Here is a 15,703-nt window from a genome sequence, read left to right on the forward strand (position 1 = left end):
CTAGTTAGAACCTTCATCTATTATCAAGTGGGCTCAACAAGACTATGTACTCTTGCCTCTTCTCTACACCTTGTACCTCAACCCTTCCATTATTCTTATAATATTTGACAACCCTGTTTTGAACCAGAGGTACAAAACGCAACATCTGTCAGCCAGCGCTTTCTCTATCTCTCAGCACTACGGAGCCATCATCAAGAGCATCTGAACCTCATCAATACTGTAACTATGTTGTTCAGCTCAGCCTCCTCCTGCTTTAAGTCAAGACTGCAGTGAATTGTGCACCGCAGAAAGCCTGACTCTTTAGTAGGAGTTGTCAGTTTAGGAGCTGCATGACAGGGTAAACAAGTAAGACGAGAATTTTACCATAGAACCTGGGCATCATCAGAAGAAGTACACATGATGTATCTGAACATTCTTATTAACAAAATATCTATAACAAATAAGCAGAACTGACAATCCCTTTAAAAGGTAGTGTCAAATATAGACATTAAGTTTGTATTAAATATATTGTTTTTTTTATACTGTATACATGATGATTCAGTGATTCTAAAAGAAAAAAAACCCCTCTAGATTCAAACCACCAGAATGTCATGCAGTTGTGTTGCAGTGTTAGCTCAGGTGCTATGGCATGAGTGTAAATCAAGCGCCCCACTATAGATGTAACTCTCTAAGTGCTAAGTTGTATATGTATAAATATGAATATGGTATAATTTCACAAAATGAAGAGGTTGTTGATAGGATTAGTTGATGCATTTTATTTTACCTCCTTCACTTCAACATATTGTTGTTAAATTTTGTGCAAATTCTAAATGCTGTTTTTATTATTATTATTATTATTATTATTATTATTTGTATTATTTGTATTATTATTATTATTACATGATCTGTATTTTGTTGTACAGGTAACTGAGACAAGGACAGGCCCTTTGGGATGCAGTAACTATGACAACCTTGATTCTGTCAGTTCAGTTTTGGTTCAGAGTCCGGAAAACAAAGTCCACTTACAAGGTACTGTTCTTTGTTACGTGTTAAAAATGTCATTGATTCACCCATCCACTTCTGAATGCTGTATGCTGATGCTTACTTACATATTACACATTTATCAAAGGGAAATAAATAGCTTGGATGCCTTCTGGACAATCCTTTGTGCCCTTTTAAATGCTGGAGGCCAATGGCGAAACTGAAGTTTGTATTCCTGCAATGTAGCCGTCACGACGTGCTGACAATGTTCCTGCTGTGAAGAATTCCACTGTTTGTCTCCATTCCTCATAAAAGTGCTCCAAGGGATATTTTAGTAGCCTTGTTTAGTACTCAACCCACAGGTGAAGGCCATCTAGCCTCTCTCCAGCAGCTGAAAGCAGGACTATTTAAGAGTTGTTACTATAATGAATAAGCCCATACAGCTATGTTGTGAATACTAAAGGTCTACCAAGTTCTGTAAACGCTGGCAAAAACAGTACTTCTGTACTTTACAGCTGTTCTTAGACCATTTTCCTTCATTTTGCATAGTTTGAACTGGGTGATACAGTGGTGTAGTGGTTATCACTTTGTCCTCGTGCCTCTGTGGCTGGGGGTTCAAATCCTGCTTCAGGTCTGTGTGTATAGAGTTTACATCTTCTCCCCATGCATGGTGGGTTTCATCCGGGTATTCCAGTTTCCTCCCACTCACTGGGTGAGTGTGTGTGCATGTGTGAGCTGCCATGCATTGGCACCTCATCCAGTGCACCCTGTACCCTGCCAAGTGCCCTGCATCCCCTGGGATAGGCTCCAGGCCTCCTGTTACCCTGTATAGGAGAATGAGGGTATAGAGTGGTTTAAACATCGAGCACAATGCTTTCAAGACGCTGCATGCAAAAGCTGCTGCCTGTGGAGGTTTCTATGACATTTAAATTAGCCTGCTCATAGTAAAAAAAGTCTTTTCCTCATAAAGCCCTTAAAAGTTACCTTGTACCTCGTAAAAAAAAAATAAAGAGATGAACTAAATCTAAAGAAAATGACAACTGAAAGGAAAATCACTATTTTTGGCCATGGTGCAGACACTGTAAAAAAAAAAATTAAATGCGATGTGCCTTTGTACAGATATTCTATTCCATATATTGTGCATAATTAAATTCTTATATGATGCCTGCCCCCCAAACCCCTTGTAAACATCCCCTTCTGTAACAAGAACAAAAAACAATTAAGGATGTATAAGGAGAAGTGTTTAACATATTCCAGGGCTCAAATTGTAATTTTCTTATTGTGCAATCACAAAAAAAAAAAAAAAAAAATGAGGTAATCAGTTACATCAAATTTTTTGGGTAATGATTTTTTAAATATTAAGTAAGTTTTAAGTATTTTATGAGTGTGTTGTACTCAATCATATTAATCATTCTTTGCATTAATGAGTAGCCTAACATACTATTTAATAGTAATTTTTTTTTTTTGTTGTTGTTGTTTGAAATCAAAGAAATTGTTGTTGGTCTTTGGCCTGCTCTCAGCAATGGGTCACCACATTGGACCATCCAGTCCACACACAAGCTTTACACCAGCTGCCCTTTATGAAGCAGCCCTCCCATTTTATCTGGGCTTGGGACAAGCACTTCATCCAGTGGCTGAGAATCGAACCTGGGCATTTCATGTGGCAGGCGAAACACCTACCACTGAGCCACCAGGGCCCTGTTACAAATCAAATAAATAATTTTCTTTATTTTTCTTCAGTTAAATCTTAAAGTACAAAATCTATAAATAATAATAATAATACTAAAACTAATAGGAATTAGGATTTATATTATTGATAGATGTGAACCTGACAAATTCAAAAACTAAACAGTTTATGCTAGTAAAGTAGTCGGTTCAAATTAAAGATTGACATTTGCCAATTACAAGAAATCTTGCTTTCTAACCTCCTAAACAATAGCAAAAAGTGGAGCTAACGTTTTCTCCCGTGTGCGTCTAAACACATTCGATTCATTACTCTAAAGAGCACCAAACTGTTGACAATCAGATGACATAAATCAAAAACATCAACTTTAGGGTCCCCAGATTTGTAATGATTATACTTACAGCATCATGCAAAGACAGACCAATCCACAATCTTGATCAAAACAATTCAACATGGACAGTTTACATGTGCATTGATGATGTCAGACACAAAATCGCTAGGCTTAAAGATTTTAAGTTGGTGGAATTTTAAGGAGACACTTACTGTACTGCGGCTTAAAATATCAAAGTTGTTCAGCTAACTTGAAAAGTGTAATTTGTACAAACTCATAAATACCAAAATGTTTTAAATACTCATTAAGGTCTATTAATTTTATCTAATTGTAATTATTTAAGTTAACAGTACTTAATATGTTTAATTACTTTGAAAATTAGGGTTTACAGTGTAAAATATTGTGCAACCTTTTTTGGCCATAGCAAATGCATAAAACTAATGTTGGCATAATACAAAATTTTAGTTTCAATACCAGTATCATCTTTCATTTCGATACTATTTAGTACTTACTCTCTGAGAAAGTGGCATTAAACTTCTATGGCTCCAAAAATTAGTTCATTTTTAATGGCCTCCGAGTTGCGAGGTGGTAAAGTGCTCTATCATCTGGAGATCCCTGGTACGATTCTAGGGTGATTCTGTAACCTCTTGCAGCATGAAGTCTAGAAAGAGCTGATTGGCCCGAGCTCTTTCAGAGGGGAGAGATGAGAGGTATTTTGTGCTTCCGCATTAATCACAGCTCTACAGCCAATCAGGGGCGCCTGTAAGCTTGTGCACGCGGATGGTGCTGTCCTCCAAGTGTGTTACGCCGCGTGAGCGAGCACTTTGAAAAGATTCAGAAAATAGGAATTAAACACTTTTTTACAGCATCTTGCTGTACAGTAGTTGCTAAGACTTTGTGGTTTTATGAGGCACAATAGGGTTATATAAGTAATACTCATACTGTGATTATTTTTAAGACTGTAGTATTAATCATAAATCCTTAAAAAAAAAACTCATTGAGATCGGTTAAGAAATTTAAACCTAGTGCTTTTTATTCAGGACAAATGCAGCTCCACTGTTTACTCATGTTTGCCCACAGACCATTCTTGTGGTGTCTTTGTGTTACCTTAGAAAATTTGCTTTCATCGTGGGCTACCTTTGAGCCTAGTGAACGCGGATGTAATGTTCGAGTTTTGTATGTGTGTGCTTTTTTACCCGCAAATTTTTGATGCTAATATAACTACATTATGGAAAAGTGCCAGTAATTTTAACAGGAGAAAATGTAATAATATATTCAATTGTACTCAGGTTCATATATTCAATTGTCCACTCCAAAGTAAGAAAATACACATTTTGTCCTTTTTGAGTGTTTATTTCTTAAGAGAAGAGAGAATCTCAAATGTGTAGTGAATATCCCAATATCAACCCATTTTACCACACTTTAAAACAGAGCCTTGCTGCAGCTTGCCATTTTCACTCAATTTATTACCGAAATATCTCCATATTTCACTTTGGGTCACCTCATTACTGTGGCCATCTTTTCATGTCTATTCTTTGAATAAAACGAAAAAAGTACTCGACCTTCTCTACTGTTGTTCATGACTCGCTTAAAACAAAGTAGTTTTTTTTCCTGCTCATCACGGCTGTTCAGTGTTTCCAGATGTACAACAAAGGTCATATTTGTACAACAAGTTGGGTTTCTGTACAATGTACATTTGATAATGGTTAAAAATCCTAAAATGTAGGATAATTGCATTTTATAGTGTAACAGCGTAAGTCTAATTTGGAACATTTAAAGCATTTTGTAAGCCCTTATACAAAGCAGTTTGAATTTTTATCTCACTGCACATACGAGCAGTTGAGGGTTAAGGGTCTTGCTCAAGGCCCAACAGAGGCATTTTGGTGGGGGAGTTTGAACCTGGGACTTTCCGATCAATAATTAAATGCCTCAACCACTGAGCTACCCTTACCCTTACCAGTCTGGTTATTCAACTGCTGTCATCTCCTAGCTATCTAGAGGTGCATAGCGTAACCTACGTAGGCGTAGTAATTGTTGCTCACAAATAATCGTTTGAATAGTTGCAGTCCTTTGTCCTATCTGGCAACACTGCTGCTCTTAGTGTTGTGCTTAAAGAGACAGATCCCTTCTAGTCCAACCATGCAGACATGAAATGAAAACAGAGTGAAAAAAACAATTCTTTAAAAATGCAGCTATAGTACATTTTAAACATTCTAATTCATCTGTAATTTTTTAGTTCTGGTACACCATACAAAACTGCATAATATAGTGTATAACTTAGAGGTCTGATGTTAACAGGATGTTTGTTTGTTTTGTTAATGAAAGGTTTACAGGTTATTCTGCCAGACTACCTCAGACATACCTTTGTCCAGGCAGCACTTGGCTACATTGCCTGCAATGGAGAAGGTGACTTTGTGTGCCGGGACAGTGATTGCTGGTGCAAGTGTGACCCAAAGTATCCAGAATGTAATTGCCCCTACATGGATATTCAAGCCATGCAAGAGAGCCTTCTTCGAATCTCTGAATCCTGGGAATTCCTTTACAGAGAATTCAAGGAATCAGGTATGTACTGCATGCGTATGGATTTAATCGAACACAGTAGAAAAATGGATAAGAATTCACAAACCCTATAGTCTTTGTGAATTTTATAGTGCAGATATTTTACAGAATGTATAACTCAGGGAAATTGTGGGAAGGCCCAGACAGAAATAGTTTTAATACCTATGTTGTAAATGTGTTCTTCTCTGGGTGATAGCAAAGACAGTCAGTGTTTTGCACATCAGTTAACATGAAATGCTGGGAGTGTTTCCGTAGAAAATGTGTTGGCAGCGTACTTCACCAAACTGTACCTGTCTTGGAGAAAGAAAGAAAAAAATTTCTCCTTAACTCCACCAGATGAGTTCAAGGCATTCCTGACGAGGCTGCCTCAGAACTTCTACCTCAACACCTCTGCTATTCACCACTTATGGCTGCTGGATGGCATGTTTCAACGGCGCTATGAAATGCTAGAAAGCAGCATGAAAGGTCTGTTCAAGAGGGCCCAGCGTGTTGTGTATAAGCTCTTCAGTCTGAGCAAGAGGTGTCAAAAGCAGCCCCTTATCAACTTACCACGTGAATGGTGAGCACAAATGCTTTGTTATCTTCTCATTGAGACGTTGTGGATTTGCCTAAAAGCTAATTTAGGAATGGGACTTTTTCCCCCATATTCATGAACCAAATGGCAAGCAGATTCTGTTTTAGTGCAAAGACTCAATTTGTTAGAAAAAAAAAATTAATAAACAATAAGATTAAGTATACAGTAAAGTAAACTTTCAGGAAATGTACTGCAACCTAGGTTTAAAAAAATAGCTTTTTAGAGAAAAAAAAAAGAGAAAGCAGAAAAAAATAACTACCGTAGGATTTGTGCCTGCTTTATACACATCTAAAACATATGGTTTGAAAAAATTATTTTGTTCAGCTAGAGCTAGCATTTTTAAGTTTAAGACTTTAAAGAAGCACAATATTGAGTAGGCAACCAAACAAAGCAAAAAAGAAATACTGTAGCAGAAGAGAATTAAATTAATGGTTAAAAATGCATAAAAGAATTTTAAAAGTCAGCGTAACAACAATACTTTTTATTTGCCATGTGCTAATTAACATCCGTGGCTGTATCAAATCTATTCTGATGTCAACCTTTCCTACCACCTGACACTATGTGCCATTAAAAAAACGGACACAGCCAAAAAAGAAAGTTAATCTCTTACATCTCTTAATATACCCATTAATATCTCATTAGACCATTTTTAGCTCTGATTATGGTACACATTCTCCATACCATTGTTTCAACAACCTTATACAACATTATAACATTTATTTTTATCCAGATTTGCATTATTTTTTGCCTGAGATCTTGTATCAATGATGAGATAGAGGAAGCAGTCGAAAGACTTTCAGTGGGGTTGAGGTCAGGACTCTGTGGTGGCCAATTCATGTGTGAAAATGATTCCTCATGCTCCCAGAACCAATTTTTCACAATTTAAGACTGATGAAACTTGTCATTGTCTTCGGAATGCCTGTGCCATCAGGGAAGAAAAACTACATAGATTGGACAACCGGGTCATTCAGTACAGTTAGTCAGCTTACTTCATTTTATTGCCAAATATCATTCTGAGCCTAGACCTGATCAACTGAAGCAACCCCAGATACCCGTAACACTGTCCAGTGTGCAGAGGCTTTTACAGTGGGCATTATGCACCGCTTCATGCGCTCTCCTTCTTATGATCTTATTGCCATTGCACATCAATCTGGACTACTATCAGATTACATGACCTTTTTCCAAAGCTTTCTACTTCCAGTCTTTACACTTTAGATATTTATACCTTTTTGCTAACAAGTGGTTTTACTATGATCACAGCCATATTTGGTCCAAATTCTGTGATTTTATGTCACATTTTGAGTCTAAAAATGCTATTTTTTATTACTATTATTATTTCTGCTGTTAAACACTTTATGACTTGAAACTTCATAAAGAGGTACCTTTAAACAAAAAATTTAAACAATGCAGCAGCAAAATGTTCTTTCAATTTTTGAAACAGCTATAAAAGTAACAGCAATTAAACCTCAATTAAAACCACACATTCAGATGTGAAATCTTAAAAAAGAACAAAACAGTAACCCACTAATTTTATCAAACAATCAACAAGAATAAAAATGATTTAAATATAATGAGCTCACTAGTGCTGTTTACTTGAAAACAAAATCCATCCTTCTTTCCTTCTGCGCAAAGAGGGCAATGACCTGATCATACCTCGGCTTGAATAAATCCAGCAGCATGTCCTTTTATTTCAGAAAGTGTTGATCTTTGGGGAATCTCGCCCACAACAGTCTCTAAAGTTTAATAAATTCAGAAAAAGATTCATAGGATTTTCTCATTCAGCCATCAACACACACAAAGTCAAAAACATAGCTCACTAACTATAAAACTCCTACATGCTGTTTGTAGTATTGTGGTAACTCAGTCTAGGTGGTAAAGAAATTGCCTTTCGATGCGAAATAAACTGGGCATTTTTGGTGCAGGTTTAATGACCTTTCAGTCTAGCAAATAAATACTCCCACTAACAATAAACCAATATCTGATTAGAGATTTAGTTAGTAATTCATGGCTTCATTTAGTTATATGGCAAAAGAAATAAAGTAGGAAATAAAATTTGGAATTTTGGAAAAAACACATTTCAACTCACTTTCCTGGCCTAAATACACTTCATTTCTTCATATTATGCTTCCAAAGAGCCAGGCTTTTTGTATTTTTAATGTAGTCTTGAGGAATAGTTCTCCAGGATTCCTACTGTAAAGTACTTTTCTGGTTCTCATTTGTGGCAAGTTTTAGCCTTTTATTTTTTAATCTATTTCCTGTACCTGACCAGTTTCAGAGAATTTCTTTTTAGTTTGGGTTTTAAGCCACACAGTGACTTATAAATTATTCAAGCATGAAATATTAAATTTAAGGCATGAACCAGTGAGAAACGGGTACAGATGATGACAGATGATCAGGCTGGTGATTAGTATACTGGTGGTGCTAAATGTTGAGTGGTTGGAACTGATCAGAGGGGAAATGAGATTGCTGCTAAGGTTGTTACATGAACAATGAATTTTCGAATTGTACCTGTAATCACTTTGCAGTCTGTCACAGTTTAATATTTGTTCCCATTTTTTTAATTTTATATATGTTATTAAAAATTATGAGTGGCTAAAGAATTTTGCACTATACTGTACTTTCTTTTTAAGGGCACTTATGGTCATATTTTTTTTTTCCAATGACATTACCTCTATTCTAATAGTTTTTATTTTGTTTTATGGATTTTCCAGACTGGGCCTCTGCATCACCACTAACATCTACAGTGCCAACTTTTGCTGTAATAACAAAAAAGACCAATCAAGTACTTGATTATCAGGCTAATGACACACAATTGAAGTCTCTAACAACCGTTTATAAATCCACAGTTATAGTTCCATTCAGGCCATGCTCTGTTTTGCATAGATAAAAGGGTGAGTCAAAAAGTATCCACATTCCAGTTATATTAAAACTTCTGTCTCATCAGCGCTTTCCTTTCAAGGCTACTGTCTCCCCAGTCACTGCTGTGCAGGTGCAAATGTGTTAGATCAGTTCATCTGTAACTGCGGCTCGAGCGTGCAGTGAATTTTGCTTTTTGTGGTCTGAGGGTGTACCCGTTGCCCCTGTTTATCGAAGACTTTGTGGGCAGTATGGAGAAAGTATTTGGATATCAGCAAACAAAATTTGCATGGTAAAAGTTTCTTAAAGAGGATCATTATTGGTGACAAGACATGGATTCATCGCTACGAGCCGTTGTTGTAATGATTTATCCGACCGTATCAGATTTTCCTAACGTAGTGCAAAATGATAGTTGCATATATGATCAGCTTTTCATACTTTATCAGAAAATTAATGGGTAATTTTGAATTTAACTACATAAAAAGAAATTATTATCCTACATCATGTCTGGGTAGCACAGTTTATCGAGTGCATCGTAGCACAGTTGGGTGAAGTGCGAAAAAAATTATACTGTTGTACTGGAGGATAGTGGAGGTATCTATCTGAGTCTGGTTATTTGTTAGATGTTTGCTAAAGAGCTGCACAGTAATATGAAAAAAGTTGAATGACTAAGTAAAATGGAATTTTGGAAATGTAAATTTTAAGGTTCTGTAGTTCTGAATTGTGAAAGGACTGTTTTAATAGAGTTAACATTTTATGAGATACTGGATGGTGCTTTTTTTTTTACATTTTTAACTTTTTAACTTATCTTTCTAACACTTTGACATGCTAATTTGATGTTATCCATCAATCCAGTAGTTGCTTTAGTGCTCTTGGACCACCACTTGGAGTGGTAGCATGGATTTATGGGAAGAGCACTAAAGCAGCGAATGTACATGATGTAGGTAAAAACATTATTAGAAAAAAAATTCCACAATCAACCGTGCTCGTTACAGCGGTTGCTTATTGAAGGGCTGAAGCCAAAACTTCTAATTAAACGCAGAAGACTAATATGTGAGGGGGTCCGCACACTTCTGCCCACACTGTCAACACTCTGCAAACACGTTGTTTTGAGGTTTTAGAGAATCCTCTGTTTCTAGTGATTTTGCTCGATCGGACTTTCACCTGTTTGGTCCCATGAAAGCAGCTATACAAAAATGAAGATTCATTCATTTGTGGCTCGCAATGTAAAACATTTTTTAATGAGGGAATATGAAAGCTTGTTGACAGATGGACGAAATGTATGGAAAATCAAGGAAATGTTGAAAATGACATATTTGTCTTTTCTTAAAGTTAATTAAAATTTATTTTACAGCCAGAGTGTGCATCATTTTTGATTCACCCTCATATAACAATTTGATTAAAAAGCGCAAAGGTCAAAACACTTATGTTCAGGGAAAAAAAATATTTTTACATTCTAATATAATTACTCATATTCAATAATTACAATGCCTCCGATTACTTTAAAACAAAACAAGGACTGAAAAATAAATGGACCAGCAAATGATGCTTAGAGGAAAGTAAACATCTAAAACACTAATTTAAGAAATTATTGCAAAGCCTTAAGTCATTAGATCTAATCATGGAGGGATAAATACATTTACTCATCTTTTAATTACATCTTGAAGGCAGAATTAACTACAAACTATTACTTAGATTCTTTAAAAAATTTGAATACTGCACAGAGTATACTACTCTCCACCAAAATGATGATAGCAACAATAAAAACAGCAGATTTTTTTAATATACTCATTGTTGCGGTTGCATTTTATAATTTGTGATGATTTCTTGACTGGTGTTTAGTGTTTAAGTCAAGTCTGACTTTTCCTGTAGCCAATTTTCTGGTGATGTCCTTGAAGTCCAGTCTTTGGAGAGTCTATTGAGCAGTCCCTGGCTCGTTGTGGAGCGCATATAGATTGTAAAGTTTTTTTTTTCACAGAAAGTGTGCTTACCTCAAGTCACCGTCACCATTAATGTGAGTGGGTAAGCGTTTCAACGACATCATCTTCTTAGATGACATGCTGAAAGTGTTCTAATGATAGCAATTGTTTTCTTTGCTTGATGCCGGGCAATATTTTGACCATCCTGAAAAACACTGAAATATTCTCTACCATTACCGGATATGTCTTCTGACATGGTTGTATAAGAAATGAGGATCTATTCATTAAAAGAATTCTGGCCAGCTGAAACATATCAATTACTGCAGTAATCATGCAATCAAATGCTCTTAAGTAATTGCTTATTTAAATTCAAATGCTGACTTTTTTTGGCCAGCAGTTTACATTGTCATGCTAATAAATTGATGTCACAAAATGATAGTGATTTGGACATATTTTTTTACTGTTGCCAATAAAATTAAAGCATACATTCTACTGTACTGTACTGTATGTGAAACAATCAAGAGGAGGAAATATAGCTTCTGTCTTCTGAGTAGATAAAACTCACCATGAAGAGTTAATTGCTACTGTAGCAGCACATGTAAACAACCAATGCCACAGCCAATAATAATAATAATAATAATAATATAAGCATTTAATTTATGTAGATGCCCTCCCAGTCACTCAAGGTCACCTTAAAATTTCAAACAAGCAATAAATAAATAACAGCAAGTAGTAAATAAAACAATATTAGATAAAACAACTGTCAGAGTTATCACCTAAAAGCATATAAAGACATATAAAGATTTGAGTGCAACCTTACATTGTGCGGGATAAGTGTGTTTGTGTAAATGGGCCTTAAGATTGATTTCAATATGGTTGAAGAGTCTATTTTACAGATGCTTTCTGTAAGAGAATTACAAATGCTAACAGTGAAGAAAAAAAATATCACAGAAGTGCTTTTTTTTTAAGTAGAACAAAATCTGCTTTTCTTCATTGCCACTTCCATTTGTCATTCCCAAGACTACTTAATTGAAATCAATCAATTTAGTAAGGTAATTCACATAATTAAAATAAGCTAGTGAAAAGTTTACAAAGAAGTTGTAATGTTGACCTCAACCCAACACACTTCCAGGCACCATATTGAATAGTGCTAAAGGCCTAGTGCATCAATAGCCATAAATAAAGGTTTAGCTGATATCAAGACTGTTCAGGGTTGCTTTTCTTTTTTTAAGATTGCTTGAAAAAATATTTAAGTATTTAAAAGTAAAGTTGACATCATGTCAACGTCTACGTATGTAATAAGATGTAAAGTATTATTTTTTAACTGCATTAGGATTGTTTAAAAGCAATCAGTCTCATCTATGAATGATTGGATCTTTAGTGCCAAGCCAATCCTAAACCACAATCAACCTGTCCTAAACACATAAGCAGAACTTAAACACAGTATGTGTTTAGTGCAGTTAAGCACCATGGCATACAGATTCTGTAGTACTGGTGTAGATGCACATTCAGGTGTTCTTTTTACAATGCTGATGTGGTTTTGGGGTGGAAATTCTTTAGAATACAAATAATGTCACACACGGAGTGAGAATATTTATTGGTAATAGTATATTTAAAGAAGATTAAACAATATATTGAACCGGAAAGCTAGTAAACCTCACTCGCTTATTGTCTATACTGCTTTATCCTGTATACCTGGTGATGGGATATCCTGGAGCCTATGCCGGGAGAATTTGGGCATAAGACAGGGTACCAACCCATCACAGGGCACATAATATTCACCTGATCATTAACACACAACAGGCAATCTGGGAATGCCAATTAGTGTAATCTCCATAAATTGGGACTGTGGGAGGAAACCAGAGTACAGTAAGAAACCCACCAAGCACAGAAAGAAAATGCAAAAGAGGTCCAAGGTGACAGTGCTAATCATGGGAAAATGCAGATGAAAATAAAAATACTTCCTCTTATTACTAGCTTGACAGACGAATCACCATGCTGCCAAGCTAGTAATAAGAGAAAGTATTTTTATTTTCATCTGCATTTTTCCATCTTGCATATGTGTTCAGAAATCTAAAATATGATAAATAATAAATAAATAAATTGGGGAAAAAACAAGCTAACTAATGGCAATCTATTGGTGTCCTTTTCACTAATGTCCACAGTTTACAAATGTGTTAATTATTTCTGAAATTTAATGCCTTTCTCATGCCAGTAGTTGTTGTTGTAATTCCAGCAGCCTGCCAGTGCAATCCTTTTAATACTGACACTTTTAACCATGGCCCCACTTACAGTAAAAGTAGCACTATCCAATGTAATGTTAAAGTAAGTTTTTTTTTTTTATCCATTAGAATAAGAGGGGGTATGTTTATATGTTGTAAGATCATATGTTCATGGTAGGTCAATAGAAACAAGAAAAATACTGCTTTCTGTCATCCAGATTAGTGGTCATGAACTACGATGTGGTATAGGAAACACTTTTCTCTCAGTCGTACCTTTATTAGTACAGGGAGTTCCCTGCACAATTTGAACTGAAATTATTGCTGCTTCACCCAAGTGGCCCATATTTCAAATTGAAATCTCAATGGACTAGGTAGAGAAATGCTGTATGTTTGCCTTGGAATTATGAGGAGCAGATGAATGCTTTCATCTCAGGAATGAGTAGTAGATGCCTTTTTTCATGCCAATTCTAAATATTTCAGACAATTCACAGTCCTGAATGCGGAACCCAAATGTCAGTGATACAAAGATGTATGTGTACAGGCCAAGGAATTAGCCATTTTATTTTTTACTAAAGTACAAACATGATTTTGGCTCACAATAAGGTGCTAATGCTAGAATCCTAATTAACTGCAAATTATGTACTCTGTTGCATGCCTAATTCTCTTTCCAAGATGATTCTGCAAATATTAAACATTGTTCCATAACTGTCTCAGGCAATAAGCCACACATATAGTCTAGAGCTTCACATTTAACCAATTATTGAATCCTCACTTTGTCTATTTCCAATGTAGGCCACGGTCATACTGGCTGAACTACTTTCAGTCATTACTCTACTGCTCGGAGAACAACCAGCTGGGCTTTTTCTCAGAGGAGCTGCACACCTGCATTTGCACGTATGACCAATACTCATGCCAGGCACCCACTCCATGTTCTGTAGGTGAGGGTTTAGCTTGTGCATCCTGCGCCAGTGACAACTATACTCGCTGTGGTAGCTGCAACCCTGGCTACATGTTAAGTCAAGGATCATGTCGGCCTATGGTGGCTGATTCCACTGACAACTATCTGGGCTTTGAGACTGACTTGCAGGATCTGGAGCTGCGGTACCTCTTGCAAAGGGCGGACCGCCGCCTGGAAGTTCATGCTATCTTTATTAGCAATGATATGCGCCTCAACAGCTGGTTTGATCCTTCATGGAGGAAGAGAATGCTACTCACACTAAAGAGCAACAAATACAAATCAAACTTGGTGCACATGCTTCTGGGGATCTCCCTCCAGATTTGCCTTACTAAGAACAGCACCCTGGAACCTTCCCTAACACTTTTCATCAACCCCTTTGGTGGAAGCCACTCAGAGAGTTGGTTGATACCTATAAATGAAAACAAATTTCCAAATTGGCAGTCTACTAAGCTAGACCTTCCTCTTGAGTGTTTTAACTGGACCCTGACTCTGGGTAACAAGTGGAAGACCTTCTTCGAGACAATTCACATTTATCTGAGGAGCCACATTAAAACATCAGGTTCTACTGCCAACGAAAGTGTTTACTTGGAACCTTTAGAAATGACAGACCCTTCCAGAAACTTGGGGTACATGAAAATCAACAGCATACAAGTTTTTGGTTACAGTATGCATTTCAACCCAGAGGCAATCCGGGACTTGATTCTCCAGCTGGACTATCCATACACACAGGGCTCACAAGATTCTGCCCTGATGCAGCTTCTAGAGATCCGAGATCGCGTTAACCGACTGTCTCCACCAGGCCAGCAGCCTCTGGACCTATTCTCCTGCTTACTGCGCCATCGGCTCAAACTCACAGTCAATGAGGTGGTGCGCATTCACTCTTCTCTCCAGGCCTTCAGTGCTCGACTCCCAAACCCTCTTGATTATGAGACAACCAAACTTTGTAGCTAACAACTAAAAGGTCAGACATCTAAAATATGTTTACACACAGAGAGGAGACTGTGCATGAATAAAAGAATTGACTTAATTATTGAATAAAATACTGTATATCTTTCCACATTCACTTCGACACAAGTGTAAATCAGTTTTCTTGTATGGAGCAGCACTTAAAACATTTGGTGGGACCTTTACTATATATGACTGCAAATTTTTCTATTTTTTTTTTTTCCTCCAGTGACAGTGCACTTTCCTTAAACTGAATACAGTGATGTCAGTATGTTTTGGAGATCAATTGATATAAAAATGTCATGTAAATGTTAATAATTTACTAGTATTCTTTTTTTGGTTAAGCTGTTCAGCAATTTAAATACTGGAAAATTATGTCCACTGTTTTTATATGACAATGATGATGTAAACAAGATTAAACTTGACATAAGTGCTTGATTAAATAGTAATATAACATATTCATTAACAGAGTTACATTATGGCTTGTTATAATCAGTTGTCTCCTGAATAAATCATTATTATTTTATTTATTTATTTATTTTATTTTCACAAATGAAATTACATGTTTAATTAACATTGCAGATCATGTGTTTTGTGACAAATTAACAGTGCTGCTCACTGCCATGGTAAAGCTGTGTTAGACTTTCAGATGTGTTATCATTTTATAAACACAGGTAGGTGTTGTAGATTGTAAT

The 15,703-nt window shown here is 36.2% G+C and overlaps 1 protein-coding gene across 1 annotated transcript in view; it reads left to right on the plus strand.

Annotated features, from left to right (window-relative positions):
• brinp3a.2 (bone morphogenetic protein/retinoic acid inducible neural-specific 3a, tandem duplicate 2) overlaps positions 1-15,337 on the plus strand; it is a 48,842-nt gene extending 33,505 nt beyond the window's left edge. Inside the window, exons 4-7 of the mRNA XM_053498962.1 lie at positions 903-1,008; positions 5,301-5,537; positions 5,871-6,093; positions 13,898-15,337. Of these exons, the coding sequence (XP_053354937.1) occupies positions 903-1,008; positions 5,301-5,537; positions 5,871-6,093; positions 13,898-15,014 (1,683 nt within the window). The 3' untranslated portion in view covers positions 15,015-15,337. The remainder of the gene's footprint in view (positions 1-902; positions 1,009-5,300; positions 5,538-5,870; positions 6,094-13,897) is intronic.
• Positions 15,338-15,703: the final 366 nt, after the last annotated feature.

The sequence above is a fragment of the Clarias gariepinus genome, chromosome 6 (genome assembly GCF_024256425.1).
Source record: "Clarias gariepinus isolate MV-2021 ecotype Netherlands chromosome 6, CGAR_prim_01v2, whole genome shotgun sequence".
NCBI lineage: Eukaryota > Metazoa > Chordata > Actinopteri > Siluriformes > Clariidae > Clarias > Clarias gariepinus.